Source organism: Pseudopodoces humilis, chromosome 3 (assembly GCF_049639895.1).
Source record: "Pseudopodoces humilis isolate 2021_Gansu_Grassland_sample_001 chromosome 3, ASM4963989v1, whole genome shotgun sequence".
In the NCBI taxonomy this organism is placed as follows: domain Eukaryota; kingdom Metazoa; phylum Chordata; class Aves; order Passeriformes; family Paridae; genus Pseudopodoces; species Pseudopodoces humilis.
Window position 1 is genome coordinate 7,044,700 of NC_142202.1, and position 18,670 is coordinate 7,063,369.

At 40.6% G+C, this 18,670-nt stretch overlaps 1 protein-coding gene across 5 annotated transcripts in view; it reads left to right on the forward strand.

The window, feature by feature from the left end:
- The window catches only part of MACROD2 (mono-ADP ribosylhydrolase 2), an 848,220-nt gene that overhangs the window by 757,841 nt on the left and 71,709 nt on the right, over nt 1-18,670 (forward strand). For all 5 annotated transcript variants that reach the window (XM_088053520.1, XM_088053519.1, XM_088053518.1 and 2 more), the window contains exon 9: nt 5,860-5,941. In XM_088053520.1, coding sequence (XP_087909646.1) covers nt 5,860-5,941 — 82 coding nt within the window. The remainder of the gene's footprint in view (nt 1-5,859; nt 5,942-18,670) is intronic.

Consider the following 18,670-nt stretch of genomic DNA (forward strand, 5'->3'; position numbering starts at 1 on the left):
GCAGGGAGGAACTCTGTCAGAAAAACAGAAAAATAAAGAGATGGCAAATAGGGTCCCTGAAGATAAGCAAGAAAGAGATGTGAACTTCAGAGCAGAAAACTGAGCACTTGTCACAGAAACAGAGGAGATGGTCATGTGCAGGGACCAGATAGAGCACTCGTAGCCTGGTCCTAGAGTGAACTAAAAAATCTCTTGCTCCTTATTCTGAGCTTCTCACAGCTGAGATTTTGATTCTGTGAGAGCATGCCTTGGAAACCTGACTTAGGTTGCTTCATTCTCACTGGTGTCTGCAATGGAAGCTTTTCCAGGCAATGGAAGCTTTTCCAGGCAATGGAAGCTAGCAGGGCTGCCCATGGTCCAAACAAAGGAAAATGTTTAACATCGTTGAAACATAAGAAGGTTCAGGCTGGGAGGAGCCTTACAGACCCTTACAGACCCAAACTCCCTGCCATGGGGGTCTTTTACTAGACCAGGTTGCTCAAAGCCCCAAACAACTTTGAAGGTTCAGAGCTCCTTTCTTGCACTCAATGTAGTTGCAGCTCTGAACTCTGACTGTTAAGGATATCTTTGAGAAAGTATTTAAGGTAATGAAATGTCTCTGTCAGAAGAACTTGAATTCTTGAGGAGGCATATGTTCTGTCTGGTGCTACAGAGTATAGGTGCCGATCCAAGCATACTGAAGTCAATGAAAAAAATATCTTTGTTTTACTTCACTGAGTTTTGAATTAAATCCATGGAATTTTGATAAACTAAAAATGTTTCCGCAAGCTTCTGGTGTTCACTGTTGCCTTATGACAGTAGGTCCCAATGGGATCAGGCAGGAGTGTTTAATGAAAGGGATTTACTACCCCTAAAAAGAGCAAAAATCTGCTTCCTTCTCTTTGTGATGTATTATCATTCATTTGATTTGGGATTGGGAAACATTTTTTGCAAGTTCTCATTGTTTTTCTATTGTGTATTTTCTGGTAAGATTTAAGTGCTGATGAAACTTTTTGTCACTATAAAAATGAATAAATAAAAAGCAGTCACTTCCTGCTAGGTAAATGTCTTGGTGCTGTAATCATGCATGAAATACTTGGGAGTGCTGAAACGCACTTGGGTTTGTTTGCATTGCAAGCTGTTATTTTGTTAGGACACAGGGAGGCAGTGACATGGAAACACTCATTATTTGAAGTAGTCTAGAAAGGCTTTTGATCAGTGTTCTGCTTCAGATCTGTGTTTGATACATCCAGCTTGGCACTTGAGTATACATACAGCTATACCTATGAAAGCATTTGGCATGTCCTGTGGATTGTGTTTGGCAATAACTCTTTGAATCAGTGCATGGGTGCACAGCCAGGTATCCCCTAGGCAGATAGAGAAATGAAGCCAGGGCAAGCACACAACCTGCCCAAGACCACAGCAAAAGAGCTGAGATAAAAACATAGCTATTTTTGATGCTAAAATATATAGAGAATCACAGACAGACTTGGGTTGGAAGGCATCTTAAAGTTCATCTGATTCGAGCCCCTCTGCCATGGCCAGGAACACCTTCCACTAGACCAGGTTACTCAGAGCCCCATCCAGCCTGGCCCTAAACACTTCCAGGGATGGGACCACCCCCAGCTTCTCTGGGCAACCTGTGCCAGGGCCTCACCACCCTCATTGTAAGGAATTCCTTCCTAGCATCTAATCTTAATCTCTTCTCTTTCAGTTTGAAACCATTCCCCCTTATCCTCTATATGTCCACGTAAGAAATCAATCCCTTTTTTATGTAGATACAGCTGTAAATCCCTGCTATAGCAGCAGCTGCACGCAGAGATGTGCATGTAAACATGCAGTATCCTCCCACACACTGCAGGAGAGGGCAGGGTCCTTAAGGATGAGTTTAAGGGACTCTCAGCAGTTTTCCATCATTCCTGTGCATGTCCCTGAGCACCCACCTGCCCAGCCTTCCATGGACTGTCAGTGGTCTGTGAGTGAACTCACCCAAGGTGCAGCAACTCACCAATAAATTAAAAACTCACAACATATAAAGTGCTCTCAAAGCCACCAACTATCAAAACCCCAAAGATCAAAAACCAGAAATATTGTTGTCACTTTCCTTGTACTAAGATCAGCGCTGCTGCTATTAGACCAACTGTGCTTTTATACCCATATCTCATGAACTGAAAACGCCAGTGGAGATGAGATATGGCTGTATCCTTCTAAAACTCTGATGTTAGGGTCCATTCTACTGCAAAAAATGTATCCAAGGCCATGTCTGAATGGAGCTTGGAGGAATCAGATCTAGGTGAAGGTGTTCTTGCCCATGATGGGAGAATTGGAACTGGATTATCTTTGAGTTCCCTTCCAACCCAAACCACTGTGTGATTCTAAAATAAATAGCATGAGTCCTGTAAGCCCTGCAGAAGTTTACTAATTCTTATGAGGTGCTGCTAACAAAACCACCTGGAAGCTATCCCCATCAAAATTAAATAAAGCCTGGCAAAGAGAGCAGGGCCCAAGGTAAAAAAAAAACAGTCAAATGTACTCACAGCCTTGAGCTGTGAAGGTGCCTAAGTGAACAGCTCATGCATTTTAACTCCCTTCTTCCTGTGCTGCAGTGCTCTTGATTTTGGGGTTCTTTGATCCACCTATTCATAGCTGCAAAGTAAGCAGAATTTAATCAGGCTCTGACATGGCATGGTTGATTTTAATACCAGCCTTCAAAAAATATCTGTCAATCAGGGATGAGCTTTAATACCTTCAACCTAGAACTCCTTTACAGTTCTGCTGCAGTTTAGTGGTGCTTGGTCAGCAGTGGAGGAGCTGGGCATCTGCAAAAGGCACTGGGGGTCATCTGGGCACTATTGGTGGAGTTCACAGGGGCTATTCCTCTCTAAAGGGGTGGTGTGGCACACTAATGAAGCTGGCAATTCCAGGCCACATGAGAGGAGAGATTTCCTTGTTGAATAAGGAGTGGCTTTCCTAACTGCACGTCCCAAAAATCCTGCTGAGCTTTTGTGGGCCAGCAGGCAAAGTAGGTTAATAGTCACTTGGATTAAATCTTTCCTTACTGTAGCTGGAATGGGCATAGTGAGGACAAGGGTTACTTTCCCTGCCTAATCTCCAGCTATTTTAGCTGGGGATGTTAGATAAAATAGTCAATGACTGGCAGAATGATAGAATAGGGGTTAATTTCAGATTTACTATCTGCCAACGCATGCCATTCAATCAGATAAACACAGGATTTCAGCTGTCATCACAATATCTTATGCATACTTAAAAATAGAGCAGTTTTTCTCACATCAAGAAGAAATGGAACAGGTTTATATATAGGATGTGTACAATCAGGAGGCTAGAAATTTTGAAATAGTCTGCCAATTCTAGAGAGATTCCCTATTTTTAAATTAAGAAATTATATTAGAAGTAGTAGAAATTCTCACGGAGAAGTTTTATCATTGCCAGCTGCACTGAATAAATAAAAGTAAAGGGAACACCTTGAGAAGCTGGATGATGTAGAATGAGGCAAATTTCTGTATGATTTTCAGCAGAGAATATGAGACTATGTAGAGATTCAGAAACTTCTCTGTGTGGGAATATCTTTCCTCCTCTGCTTTATACATTTCCGTCCTTGCTCTTTTGTCTGTTCTGGTTCATTGAGCCTGTCACTTTTAATGCTTGAAAGTCCGCAAGGCAGAGAGGGAAGATGACAATCTAGCAACACCCCAGCAATATCTCAATCCAATTTTCACAAGAAGTGTAATTTAAGCACTTGCTGATTAAAGCCTCCCTCCTGGAAACACCCAGTTTAGGCAGAATCATGGAATCATAGAATAGTTTGGATTGGTAGGGACCTTAAAGATGATGTCAAAGCTCATGTAGGTAAAATGTAACACGTCTTGGCAATGATGCTTTACGTTATGAATTTGTGAGTATGGAGACGAGTATGGCTTTTTGGCTTGAGCACATAACTAGTATTTGAGTTTTTTATTATATCCCTTTTGAATAGCAGCTGATCCACGGTCCAGAACGTTTTTAAGATCCAGCCTGGTTTGTTTACAAGGGATGCACAGAACAGCTTGGCTCTGTAAGCATCATATGAACAGACAGCAGCAGGCACTTTTCTTGCTGAAAAATCTGCCGATAGGCCTCCCTGCAAAGCTCTGCTGCCTCCTCTTGTGCTCACAAGCCTCCTTCTTCCTTAACACCAACATAGCTTGTGCCTTCAGTCTCACAGAGTGTCATAGAATCAGTAAGGTTTGAGATCTCCAAGGTCTTCAAATTCAACCTTTGAGTGAATTCCACTTTTCCCACTAACCCATATTGTAAAGTGCCACATATACTCATTTTTTGATCATTTCTAAGGATGGGAGCTCAATCACATCCCTGTGGAACCTGTTCTAGTGCTTAACCACTCTTTCAATGAAGAAATTTTTCCAGATAGTGAACCTGAACCTCCCCTGGTGCAACTTGAGGCCATTACCCCTTGTAGTATTTCTAGTTTTGGTATTATGTACCTAGTCTGATCATGCAGGTTTTGTCATCACCTTTCATTCCAAGATGTCCTTGTTAGTAGCTGCTGGTATTTTCCAGCATAAGTGGTGCTTGCCTGCTCTCATCCCTTTCTGTATTCTACTGGGCTGCACCAAAGTGAGCTCAGAAATGATGTCCTGAGCTGCTCAGCATAACAGTGTTTTTGAAGCCAAGCCTTGGACTTCACTTCTACAACCAGCTGCAGTAAAAGGACAGCATTTTCTACTGAAGATAAGGGAAAGGATTCACATCTTGAGAGCATTCCTCTCACTGTTTCCCTGCAGGGGGAAGGCTCATGATTTTTCTAGCACATGCAAAAGCACTCTTGAGGACTTCTGCTATGACAGATTGTCTTATGGCCTGTGGAGACACCATGACAGCATAAGATGCCAAATTTCCTATTGCTTGGGCTTCATCCCTTTTTTGGTTAAGCTCTTATGCACATCAGAGATAGAAATGATTTCTGGGTTGCAGGTCCCTCAGCTCAGCTGTAAGAGGGTCTTTTTGTTTTTCCACAGCACCCCTCCAAGCTGGGTTTTGGCTACAGAGGCATTTTGTGCTGTGCAATGCAAATAAATAACACAAAGCTATTGCAAGGCTGAAGTCCAGTGTGGGTGTTTGTCAGCCTTAAAGGTTTTAAATTTCTAGATTTTGTTTTGTTTAGCTTTTTGTATTACTTTTGGTCTGTTTCAGAAAAGCTTTTTAAATACAGTGATCTCCCAAAGAATTTATTTGAACTCATTGGTGGGTGGTGCATACATTATGGGCTGTGGTTTCATTGATATGCTCAGCCTCACTAAGTAGATGGCATATTAAATGTTTTATTTACCCTGTGTGCTACCTGTCATCTAATCAGCTTTTGTGTTTCTGCTGCATTCTGTTTGTATTACAGTGAGAATAAGTGGTTTAATGTAAATTAAAACCACATGAAACCTTTTAAAGCCATTTTAAAATACTAAATGGGTTTGCAAATAGGTTTGTCGGACAAGGATTGGAAAAAGAGCTCTTTGCTTACCCATTTACTCTTCTGTATGCTTATTAGAAGTCCCCATGTGACTTTTTCATCAAACATTGCATCCCAGTTCTCATCTGGAATGCCAAAGTCATTTATACTGTGCTTAAGAGCAGTTTGCATAAACAGGAGGCAGTTAACAAAGAATACAGTTGTGAGCTGCAATTGCAAAGGTTATATTATAAATTACAACACAGATGTACAATAAAGTCAAGACATTCAGCCCTGTTTTCTTGTTTGCCTGGAGCATAAAAGCACACTGGCTTAAAAGTTTCTTTGCCTTTATTGACTATTGTTGCCAATATGGATGATTGTGATGCTTTCACTGTAAATCATTTTGTTTCTTACAGGTGGATCGTATCATCTTCTGCGTCTTTTTGGAGGTTGATTACAAAATTTTCAAGAAGAAAATGGGCGAGTTTTTCCCTCTAGGTAGGTATAGTAATCAAGTACCATCTGACTTTAAAAAAGCATGCAGAAAAAGTGCAACTGTTGGCATCTTTTCTTCTTTCCAAAGCCAAATACTGAAATGTGAACTTTCTTTAAAGATCAGCTGCACACAGAGGCTCTGATCCTGGACAAATGCAGGCATTTAAAATGTGTGAACTATTAAAACTACTTCTAATACTGCTTTTGTATGCTCAGTAATCTCTTCATTCCATGCTATATATGTATCTTCTCCCAGAATGGGGTGCATGGCACTGGCTCTCTTGACTCTTGAGAAGGAAATTATTTGCACCAATGTATATAGCTCCTAGTGTATATTGCTTTTCCATACACTTTGTACACACTTTGGTCTTTCATTAACAATGCTGGTAAGGTTTCTCTGGGTCTGAAAAGACACCACGGGGGTTAGAGCCCAACTGTGTCTGAATGAGGACTTTAAACTTGAGCTGTCCCTGTGCAAGAATGAATGGGAGAAAGATGGCTCTCGCTGGAGCACTTGGGAAATGTTAGCCATTCATCTTGGATTTCACACAGGAGGTTGCTTTCTAGATTTAAGGAAACCTGGTGGATAGTAAATTTGCTGATCCCCCTCCTCCTATAAACCTGTGATTTATTTTTACCGTACATCACGAGAAATCTGCTCTCCATAATTTTATCAACCCTAAAACTCCTCCCACTTTATTTTGCTTTGTGCTTACAGCAGTCCAACTATATGTGAAAAGATCCAGATTTTAGTGTTTTATATCCCAATACTCCCCATGCTGTCTGTCTAGTGGAAATGGCCCTGGAGTAATAGGAAGCAGAGCTTTGGTGCATTCAGAGTCCCATTAATTTTACAGGACTGTGTTGTCACTGTAGCCACAGTGGTTTTCAGCTTTTGCTTTGTCTGATAGCATGGAAACTGTGGTATTTTTGTCTCATCTCACTAGAACAAAGCTTTTTTTGTAGATTACTTTGTAATCGCCAGTTTGCAGTGATTGGCAGCTGAAACTTGAAGACCTATTGAATTATTCAGGTAGCATTGAATGATGTCTGACCACTTAATAATATTTTTGTCTGGAGCATGCTGAACATGCATTTCAAGAAGCTGCATTCATGTCTAATCCATTCATTGAATGATTTTATTTTTTTGTCAGCATACCCAACCCAAAGGATAAAGTGGCAGTACCCTGCCTACTGTTGCTGGCTGTGTTACTGTCCTTCAGATTAAGTGAGAGAAGAATATACATCAATTTGTCAACAAATCAAGAGTATTAATGCTCACTTTCATCTCTAAGGCCTTGGAAATCATGGTATTAAGCCTGGTGTTGTTCCTATAAATGTAAAATACACTTGGGTTTGAAAGTTTGAGAGACAAGAAGATGCTTCAGAGCTTTATCATGACAAGCCCAAAGTCAGAAAGACAGCAAAGTGGAAGATTCATTTAATTTGGATTTTTTTTAAAAAAAAACTGATATTGTTGAACTCCTGTCTACAAAGAACCTGTGCAGCTGAGTCTCTTGTTACAGAAAAACATGTAATTGCATTACACCTCATTATGTAGATGATCTGCCATACTATTTTTTTAAAAGTATGTTTATTCACATGTATGTAAAGGTTTTATGGCTTTTTTGCTCAAATTAAAATTGAGATTCTGATATGTGACCATAGACAGGTGGTCATGGTAGGAATCCTCTAAATCCAGTGTTTTGCATATGTGGCTATACAAAAGGTTCATCCAAAATTTACAACCATCCAGGGAAAGTTTAGTTCCCAATATACAAAATTTAGATAGATTATTATAGGATTAGGTACAGATTATTAAAATACCTTAGGGCCCGTTTTCATAAACTCCTGGTTGCAATTTTCTCATAACGAATACTTCTGATTTTGATATGTTACTGGGCATCTTCTGTCTGATCAGCCAGAGTCTTAAAAGGAACCAGTTTAGTTCTAAAACTTTATTCCCAATGCAGTGAAGGATTTCCTGTGGGTGGATCAGTAGCCAGGGATCCAGGAAGTTTTTATTTTAGTGTTTTTTTTTCTATCTTAAGCTCTTCAACTTGTGAGGAGAAAGAGAGAGGCAGGACTGTCTTCCTAAATGACTCTCCTGCAGTGTCACTGGAGAAAGGGTCAGTATCTGGGTCTCTCTTCTGGAGTGCCCTAACCATTAATGGACAGTCTCAGGCTTTCCTTGCCGACTTAAAGTAATAACTATTTATGTATAGAACTCCAAATGACACTTTTCCACAGTGTACCATCACTTCAACAGATGTCAGCTGAAGTCAGCCCCATGCCAAACTGCCTGCTGGTGAGAACATCAGCTGAAGGTCCGAATGGAGATCGCCAGATGACCCTGGTCATCAGAGTCTGCCATTTGTTCCTTTTTTCAGATGTCTTGGAAATTGCCATTTACATTTAACGTAGCAGACTTGGACAAGTCATCAGCAGACTCTCTTACTGCAGAGATATCCCATCTCTCTGCAGGACTCATTTCCTGCACAGAAGACTTAGCTAACATGGCTCTGTGTCAAGGAGTTAGTAACTGCCTCTACCTTTGGCAGTAAATTCCTGATATTTCTACTGCGGAAGAAATTAATGAAGCTGGTGTTTTTGTTTTGGTTTAAGGGAAATCTATTAATTTAGTGAAATTGAAGTCTTTAAGGATAGATTTGCCCTAAATTTAAACTGATAGGGCACTATCTAAACACTCACAGGAGAGAATAACACTGGCTGTTGCTTTAAGCTTAGAGAAAAAATGTCAAGGCATTTAAAAAGTGCATCTTGCATTCAGAAACATTGTGAAATATATCTACTTTAATAGAGGTGGACAAAAATGCTTGGAAAGGAGAATATATTCATGGAGTTATATACATAAATAGTTATTACTTTAAACCCACTGCATTAATAAATCCAAAAATACATGCAAGTGCTTGAGCTAGTCAAGTGATAATGAAATGAAGCTAGAATTACACCTCAGCACATTAGAGTAAGTGGAATATAGATATAGGGAAATTGTTCCATTAGTTGAACATATCATTAGGCCTATTTTGCAAGTGGAATGCCAAAGAAATTAGTCAAGTAATAATATTGATATCAAGACAACTGCCAAGAGCCTTGTCATTTTCAAACTTTAAATATATAGGGGGAAGAGACGGACCTCGAAGTAATGTCATGGCTTAGCAGTGTAGCAAAGTTGTGCAGTTACTGAGCAATTGTAACTGTCTCAGCGTTTCTGATTCAATCTCAGTGGTTACAGAACCCAAACCAGAGTGAGAATGCTCCAAGGGGGAGCAGAGCATCACTTGGCTTTAATTCAGACATAGGTTCTCAGTCAATGCTGTCCAGAAAAGTCCTGCTTTGGTTAAGTAAAGGGTCCTAGTCAAGGCAGAACTTTCTATTGATCCTCTGGGGTTTTGCTGAGAAGATTTTGTATATTCTAGTAAGAAAAGAGCAATAGAAAAGAACAACTTTATTTGCTTAAGATGGATCACTGTTTTAATATATTAAACAGTGCCACAGTGATGGTTTTTTTTTTTATTTTTTATGAATTGAGTCCTACCTCCTTGTGCAATGACATAGCCCAGCTATTCTCCCTTCACCTGTGTTGGAACATTCTCTCTACTTAAACTGAATGTCTTTCAGGCAAATAAAGTATCTTTGCCTGCAGTTCTGGCTCATACATGTAGTTCTTACATTGCTGGGTTCATTGCTATTAGTAGTATGAGTGAGTTTTCTGGGAAAGGAACTGCTACTTAGATCATTTTTTCTTCTGGAATGCATTGTTTCTTCTAATAGAACTCTATATGGAGTCCAGACACTAGGCATTACTTTTCTTGGTAACTATACATATTTATAAGCCTTACCAGAAAATGGAATCCTTCTTGAAAAGCTAGATTTGCTAACATTTACGTTGGAGTGATACATACTTCTAGGATTCTATACGTAGAAGGAAAATTAAGAGCATTTGTAAATAGTTGCCAGCTGGAGCAAAGATACCTTTTTTCCTTTTCTTCCTGTATTCTGTGTACACAAAGCTACTTAATAGGTCAGAGAGATAATCTTGTAAGGACCTTTGGCAAATGCTTATTTTTCATGGTGGCTGTCATATATTATAAACGGTTTATCTTCAATTGTAATGCTTAAAGTATTTCTAAATCTACCACCTGTTACCAGCGGATTGGAGACGAGAAACATTTTTTTCCAAAAGCCTTTTTTTTGACAAAAAAGATGCTATAAAAGCGATATCCTGTGAAGCTCCAGCATCCAAGGTTATATTACTTTTCGCTACTTCAGAGTAACAAAATTACTTCACTAAAACGTTGCAAAATTTTTTGTAGAAAGGACGTTTGCACTTTCATTGGGCCAGTTGACAGATGGAAGGTGCATGCTTTTAGACTCATGTCCTTTTAAAGCTAATGAAAGGATGCTGATCCCAAGAAAATTTTTCTTTCTTTTTTTATGGTTTTTTTTTTTTTCTTTTTTGAGCCATTATCAGTTTGTGTTAGGAAAAAGAGAGAGAGATTGCTTCATCTTGAGAAAACTTTCTATTCCCTCTGTTACAGGTTATGATATTTAATGCATTTTCTGCTTTCATCCTGGTTGATGAAAACACTGTTTCCCCTACCCAAACCATATGAATGAGAGCTACTGCCTTATAATAATTCTCCTATCACTTGAGGAGGGTGCATAGCATCCCACTTGTGGATAAAATGTGCAAATACATTACAATTGCAGAGGAAATTCATTGTTAAGAGATCTCCCAGGCTTGGAATCAAATTGGAAACTGTCTAAATGGCTGAATGAAGGCCTTTGTATTAAAAAGGCCAATCTCTGCACTAATACGTGAGCGAACTCCTAAGCAGGGGCTTTAATTTCTGTACTGGTACTGAGAGACATCGCACTCTCTGCTTACTATGGCAGACTTCACTGGGGCTGGAGCATTCCTCTGCATGAGCAGAGGAGTCATAAGTTAGCCCTTAGCAAGTAATCCAGTATCAAATGGATAATTCATCTGATAAATTTAGCCTCTCTATTTGCATTTGCAGAGTTCATGAGCCAATTCGTTTCCATAATTCATCACCTGAATGTATTCCACAAAATATTTTTCATGGGCTTTATTTTATTCTGTGGAGAGGTGCCAAGCAGTTTACTGGAAGTGCCCAATATCCTTTATGGGAGGTTTCACCTGGGCAGTGATTTGCCTCATAAGTCACAAGGCTCTGGTTTTCTGACTGGTTCGGGCTGGAGTACAAAGGTCACCAGGGCTTGGGGCCCCAAACAAATGTCTCTTAGGGAGTAAGATTTGGGGGAGTTTGATATCTCTTCGTCTTTCTTCTGATCAATAAGGGCTATCCTGAAGGTTTTGGTTGCAGCTGCTTTTCCTGTTTCCATGCAGGTGTTCCAAGTTGTTGTCTTCACAGCCTGATCTCACAGGGTGAAACTGGAAGCAGTCAGACCATTGTTATTACTCTCTTCACTGTTTTCCCTCACAAAGCTTGCAAAGTGCTGTGTACTGTCTTGCTTCCCCAACCCCATAGCTCCAATGGAGCTGTTGTGTTGGGTTGCTTAGGGGACTCTGATTTCTCTGCCACATGAAACTTTGGTCTTGTCTCTTGAAGACCCTGCTTGGCTTCTCAGATGGTGACTGTGCCATGACCATGCATCCCTTTCCTTTCCAGAGCTTTGTATTGAGCCATTGAGAGCGCACTGGGGTACCCCTCAGTATTTATGCAGTCACAGCCATCCAGCCTGCTCTGGATTCCATGGCAGCATTTAACATTCCCCTTAGATTTCCCATCTTGTTGGAGTCTTATGTTGAGGCAGGGATAAGTGAGGATTTTTTGGTGGGTGGAAGGTGGAAGGCAGCAGTCAGTTTGGAGAAGCTGATTGTGAGAAGTGGCACACTGATGTTTTCATGAGGGTGCAAAATGGTCTCTGCATCCCTTTGAACTGTCTTTATACTGGAAGATGTCATACTCAGATCGCTCCTGCATGGCCCCTTCATTCAAAACAGCTGGGGAGAAGCACAGCCCCCCACTGTTACCCCTGATGGTTCCTTGGCCCTCAGCAGTGTTCCAAGGAAGCACTGCCCATCTGGGGGAGCTGGAGGAGCCTATGCGCTAAAAGAGGATGTTGGCTTTGCTGTAGTTCTCTGCTGCAGCACCTTCAGACCCTGATAAAGTGCCCTCCAGTGTAAATATGTTGCTGTAAAAATTGGTTTCAATCCAAAAGTTTAAAATAGCCACAATGTTTAAAATAGCTGTCCATTTTGAAACATGTCTGAAAACAACTTACCTCAGAAAATCTCAAGGTCTCTTAAAGCTAAATGTGTTCATAAAACTGCAAACCAAATTTTTTCTATGACGTTCTGTCTTTATCTGCCATGGTAAGGACTGTGCCAGTCCTACCATTCATTGGGGTTGTCTGTCTTGCCTGTTTGGTCTCAGTGTAGTGCAGGACAGTGATCAAGCAGCAGCTCAGGAGTGGTGCTTAGGGGACAGACTATATAGCTGATGGTTCAGATACTGTTTTCAGCATCTTGGAAGATATGCAGATCAAGAAAGGGTTCCCAGCACCTTCCAACATGGCAGTGGGTTTCCAGTACCTAAAAAAAAGTTTATGGGTGGTTTCCCCCTTCCTTTTGAATTGTAATAAAACTTCCTGGTATGATCTCATCAGAGTTACTTTCTGGCCAACTTCTGACACAGAATTGTGTGTTGTCTAGACTTCGTGTGTTGCAAGTACTGGTCACCTAAAAATATTTGAGAGGCTTATGATATCACATCTCTTCTGGATATCCCATCTTTTCTGGTCTGGAAAACCATTTACCTCCTTATTCCTGATGGCAGCAGTGTCTCAGCTTGGAGCAGGGCGAGGATCAGCAATGGGACCATAACCTATAAAAGTGCTGTTGTCAGTAGCTTTTGCTTTTACTTTGCTAAATGGAGCCTCATCTTCTTTGCTTGTTTGCATCTTGTAGGGATTTTTCTTGTCTCCTTTTGTGAGACTGACAACAGAGCCTGCAATCAATCCAGAAGTGTGGGAAAATGGTTGTTTATATGTATTTGTCCACTCACTCCAAATCCATGAGCTTTCCAGTTCCTGGGAGACACCTGGATAGGAGCTGCATTGAGACAGTAAAGTGGCAGGTGGATGAGAATGCCCTTGAAGGCACAGGGGTCATTTAGATGCAAGGATCAGGTTGCTGTGCCTGATAACAGCATGGGGAAGCACAGGAAGATGATGAGCCTGGTAATTAGAAATACGGAGCAGATATTTACCATCTCTTGTAACACAAGGAGCACAAGGTGTTCTAGGAAATGATCTGGATGAAAACAAGCAAAAGGAAGTAGTTTTTCACCCAACATACAATTAGGATCTAAGAGTACTTGATACAAGGTGCTGCAGAGCCTGTAGGTCTTAAATGCAGCTTAAAAAAGGATTAGCTCAACCAACAGAGGACTGGTGCAACAACAGCTATTAATCTTCATGGCCTATATGTAACCTTAGGCTCAGGAAGTGATTGAGATAGAGAAGTGTGTTGTTGTTCTCTTCTATACTCAGCCCTTCTCACGTGGCTGCCTGGGACCAGAAAATGAACAAGCAGCTTTTTCTGTTTAATACATTATGTGAATATATCTTTGATCAGGGATCTTTTCTTTCTACTCTGTTGGGTGTTGGCATCTCATTAAAGCATTCAAAATGCGTTTTATATCATCATCAAAAATATGATGTCCTCTCTGGCCACAGACTCCAAATGACTTCATGTGCTTAACTGCTTCTTATTTCCAAGGATGCATTTAAATTTGGGTTTGTCTCATTTGGTTGCCTCTGCCATAGGTTACTGATGAGATGTTGTTAGAGGCTTGTATGTGCAAATGTATGACCATATGCAAAACACACCATTTTGTGTGTAATTACAAGATTAACATCCAATTTAGCACTTGTGTAAACAAAACCTTGTTATTTTCAGTATTTTAGGGCAGAGAGGAAATACGGAATAGGTTATTTTTTAAAACCTGATACCTGTTTCCCCAGGGAGTGCCTTGTTCCTTTTATTTAAGGTAGAAGCATCTGGAAAATAGAAGTCCAAATCTGATCCTGTTTTGAGTACCATTTCCTTCACTGGACTAAGGCTGTCCAGTTCCCTCACTGTGGGAACAGCAGTTACTGCATAGTCTGTGTGTGCAGCTGAGGTTCAGATGGTTTGTATGGTACATATTTTACAGCAGATAAATACGGTTCATAAAAGAGGTCATCCGTGTGACGACAAAAAAAGCCCCAGTTTCTAACTTCTTAGGAGATTGGTAGTGAGGATTTCTACTTGATATGGCTTCAAAAGCTACAAACACATGCTCTCACATTCTGTGAGGCTCCAGTGTTGTGAGACTACTGTAACTAAGCAACACAGGAAGGAAACCAGCACTACCGCTGCAGTATGGCCAGGACATACACAGTGTATCAGTGGAAGTTTCTCTATAATTAGACAAAAAAAATTAATTAAACTTGCTCAGTATCAGGTGGAGGTTCATGTAGTATGCTCTGTATGCCAGACTGCATGATGAAGGGATAGAAACAGGAGGAAAAGAAGTCCTCTTTTTACTTCCAAAGCAGAAGAATGCACTTTTTTGTGTTAAAGATCTTTCAGGTTTATTTTTTCTTTTTTTTTTTTTTCTCTTTATCTTAGGAGCACTGAGGATGAAGAAAAGTTTTATAGAAAATAACTTTTTACTAAGAGAGAAGAAAACAGTCAGGCCTGTTTTATCTGATCTTATCTGCCAGAGATTTCCAAACCTGCTTTTCCTTAAAGAAAGGATTGCCCTTTTTTGTGCTGTTTTCTGTCACATTTCCCCAGTGGAGAGCTGAGCTGGAGGAATTGAAACAACCAAACAAACTTGGGAGATCCTGGGTTATTGCAAACCTCGTATATATGTTTGGGTTTCAAGAAACCTTTCTATGTGGCTCACTGTGCAACAATAACATTGACTCTTCTGCTGAGGTGGACATAAAGCCTGTACACTGTCGTGAAGCTTCTTTTGGGTGTCAGCAGTGGTTGTAAGCCACCAAAAGAAGTGATTTTTCAGTTACTAGGTATTGTAAATAGATATGATAGATTATAAATCTCCCTAAAGCTGTGAAGGTGATCATGCAGTTGAGTGGCTGAAGCTTTGGGATAAAATTCTGGAAAGAAAGATGTGGGAGACAGAAATATGGACAGTGACAACCTGCTTGGTCTTTCCAGCTACTGGAAACCTGATATTATCATGGTTTCAATGGTTTGCCTCAGGTGGGTACCCTTGCCCACACTGCTGGCTGCTCTGAGACTGGGCACAAAAAGTTTTTCAAGACTGACCTGAAATGGGATCCATTTTTCTCAAAGGTGTCAGACTGCTGTGTTGCCCCTCCTCTGTAATCCCAGTGGAAATAGTACGGGCACATCGTGGAATGCATGCTAGGGAAATGCTTGACAGTAGAAACTTCTTGAGCCAGACCCCTGTTTTTGCACTGCAGATAAGCTCAAGAGGATGTCTGAAGCTTTCAGTGCTGAAATTTTGCGGCGTTTCTTTTGGTTCGAGTTTTTATTTTAAGACATCAACACTATGATCACCAGCTTGTCATTTCAGCCTCCTCTACAGCTCTGCCCATCTCATTGCTCTGTTTGGCAGAGGGGCATGTTCATAAAAGCTGCAGAGGGGATTTTTATCCATTCCTACAGTGCCTTCCCAGTTCTCCCCTGGTTGTGGTCAGGAGGAGCAGACTAAGACGCGTAGGTTGACTAGAAATAGGGAAACATCTGGAAATCAGAAAACTGCAGAAAATGCTGAGTAAAAATAAAAATCCTGAAGGATGCAATTAGGCAGCTGAGGAAAGATTAGAAGGAGGCAGGGAGGAGCCAGCAGCATGCAGTGCTGTTGGGGAGTGCCAGCAGCCCAGGATGCAGGACCTGAATGCAGACGAAGCAGCAGCCTCCTGCAGCACGGAGCTGGCTCTCATGTAAGGGCTTCTCAATGCACAGTGTTTGTACAGTGCTGGCTTTCCACATGCTAACATGAAGGACAATGCAAATGGAAGCATGAGCAACAAGGAGGAGGTGGTTTAATGGCTTTGGGGATTAGTGGAAGTATTTAGAGCCTTTCACCTCTCTGTTCCTAACATAAATCTTAACACAGATTGATGATTTTAGCCATCTGGCTTGTGTTTGCTTGTATGCCACAACTAGGGAGACAGGGAAACAACCTGACCAGCAAGGCAAAAGGCAAAACAAAGGATCTGACAGAAGGCATCCCCTTCTCCTGTGTCAGTAAGAGCAGATATGGTGTAATTATTCCATTTCCCAAAGCTTGGCAGATAACAAGGGAGAGGACAATGACAGAGCCACAGGCATCACTTAGTGCATGACCCTACTAGGGAGCCTGTGGCTTACACAAAAGCTTATGCTTTGGGCACCTAGCTCCCAAATGTAAAGCTCTATGATCTTTAGAGATACAGTTACCCCAGACAGCCTAGGAGTTAGAGGAAGACTTTCAATCATAGGCTGACTTTCAACTGTAAAAGATTTTGTACTTCAGTGGAAACTTCTTCCACCCATCACCCATTTAATACCTTAATTTTATGTAGTATACCTTAACTGGAAAACTGGAAAGGTATAGTATATATAAAGTTTAGTATACTAAACTGGAAAATTTTGCACACATTTTGGGTTATAAGGTTTTCTTGTCTCCTAAGCCTTCTAAATACTGATGGGACTTTTCCTGGGGATGAGTTGACCCTTTCTGATAGTCACTGTCAGTTTTCCTCTCACTCCAGACTGCAGGATCAGTCATTCCTTTTCCAGCAAAGTCATCTTGGTAGAACTTCCTAAAATTCAGGGTTTTAATGGGGAAGCAATGTGAAAGGTCATTGTTCTGCTTCTTCAGCCAGAGGACTAACCAAGTGTGGGTAGATGTGTGCACTCACTAGAGCATGTTTTACTAGTCAATTATTTTTCAAGAGCTCTCAAGTGAGGGTGAGAGGTACAGAGGATCTCACCTCTGATCTTTCTAGTGGGGGAGTTTGGAGAAGAAATATTGACAATATGTGTTTAAGGAAATATTTGCTGGTGTCAAATATTCACTCTAAGGTTCTTCTGTGGCTTTATCCAATTTTGCTTTGGGATTGACTGTCTATGGTGCATATATCAAATATTTTCTAAGGCTTCCTCTAGATGGGGTAAGAAATTGTACAGGGAAAACGAAAAAAAATTAAAAAAACAGAACAAACAAAAGAAAAACAAGAGTAGGTATGACAAATCTAATTTATGGTAATCTTGGCACTGATTTTGCTTTATATTAGGTATGTAGAACTTCAGTAAAAAAAAATATTTTTACTTATTCAGAACTAGTAACCAAAAAACTGCCCTTAATATCTTTTTTTTCGGGGGGTAAGTGAATGCATTTTGAACATAGACTTTTAAACCACTGTTTTTTATCTCAAATAATTGGTTTTGGCATAGAGCTCTGCCAGCTAAACATGGTGTTTATCACTTCAGCCAGCCACACCAAGGTCAGTGAAAGAGAATGTTTTATATTTAACAGGGAAATGCTTCCACCAGATGGATTAATAGTGTGAGAATAATAATTACAGACATGAAGTGGCTGGGGATTGCTGCGTGCCAAAGCGAAACTCAGATTCCTACCTAGATTGGTGTAAATTTTTCAAAGGCAGCACAATGACTCAGAGATGTGTCACCAAGTTATTGGGAGCCCAACTTCCATTTTCAGAAATGATACAGAGACTTTATTGCCTTTCAGCAAGCCTTAAGTACTTTTTCCCAGAAAAAAACCCCAGCCTTTAGTTCACAATTAGTTCACAAAAGCAGTCTTTGCCTCTTCATAATTATATTGTGTAATGACTTCCCTACTTTTTAATAACATCAGATTTCCATTATCACTAGCTTAGAAACTATTCCGTTGCTTTGGGAATTTCATATTCCAAGTCACTTACAGAACTATAATTAAGAACTTCCACAGAAGACCAGGTTATATATGTGTGTTAAGATTCTGCTGATTTAGTGTCATGTCTTAGATTAATTTGAAACCTTATCATGCTGGTTTCATTATAAATGCTTCCATGGAAAGAACATGTTATTGGAAGCTGAATAATTAATAATCTCTATGTTGCCAAATATTTTCTGAGCAGTTTGTTGAAGAATAGCAGAACACCAGTAGAAAATCCTGGCTCTGTTGAAGCCAATGACAGAATTCCCATAGGCTTTAACAATATTTGTCATTTTCTTATCTTAAAAATTACTTGTCAAAGTTCCTTAAGGTAGTGTGTATGTTGGGGGTTAGGATTTTTTAATTTTGTTTTCTTTCTTATGGAATTTTCTCTCATTTGTTGCTAAGAAACAATAACAGCTGGTACAGATGAGAGGCAAAGGATGTAGTCACAGAGGAGGGGTGCAGCTGGCTGCTACTCCCTTACCTGAGCGGTTTTCTCTTGGGAAGGCCAGAGTTACCCTGAGATTTTGGGCTGGGGGAAGGGGTTGGGCACAGTCTCTAGCTTGCTCTCACTCTCGAGGAGGGGAGAGAGGCTGCGGTCACTGTGGGGAGAATTCCCCACCACTGCGGGGTTCTGTCTCCTGCTGTCTTTTACCATGAGTGGAGCTCTGTTCCTAAGAGCGGCCGATGCACTGGGACCTTACTAACACCCGGCCTCACTAGGAAGGACCCTCACCATCCGCTCTGGTGCCTC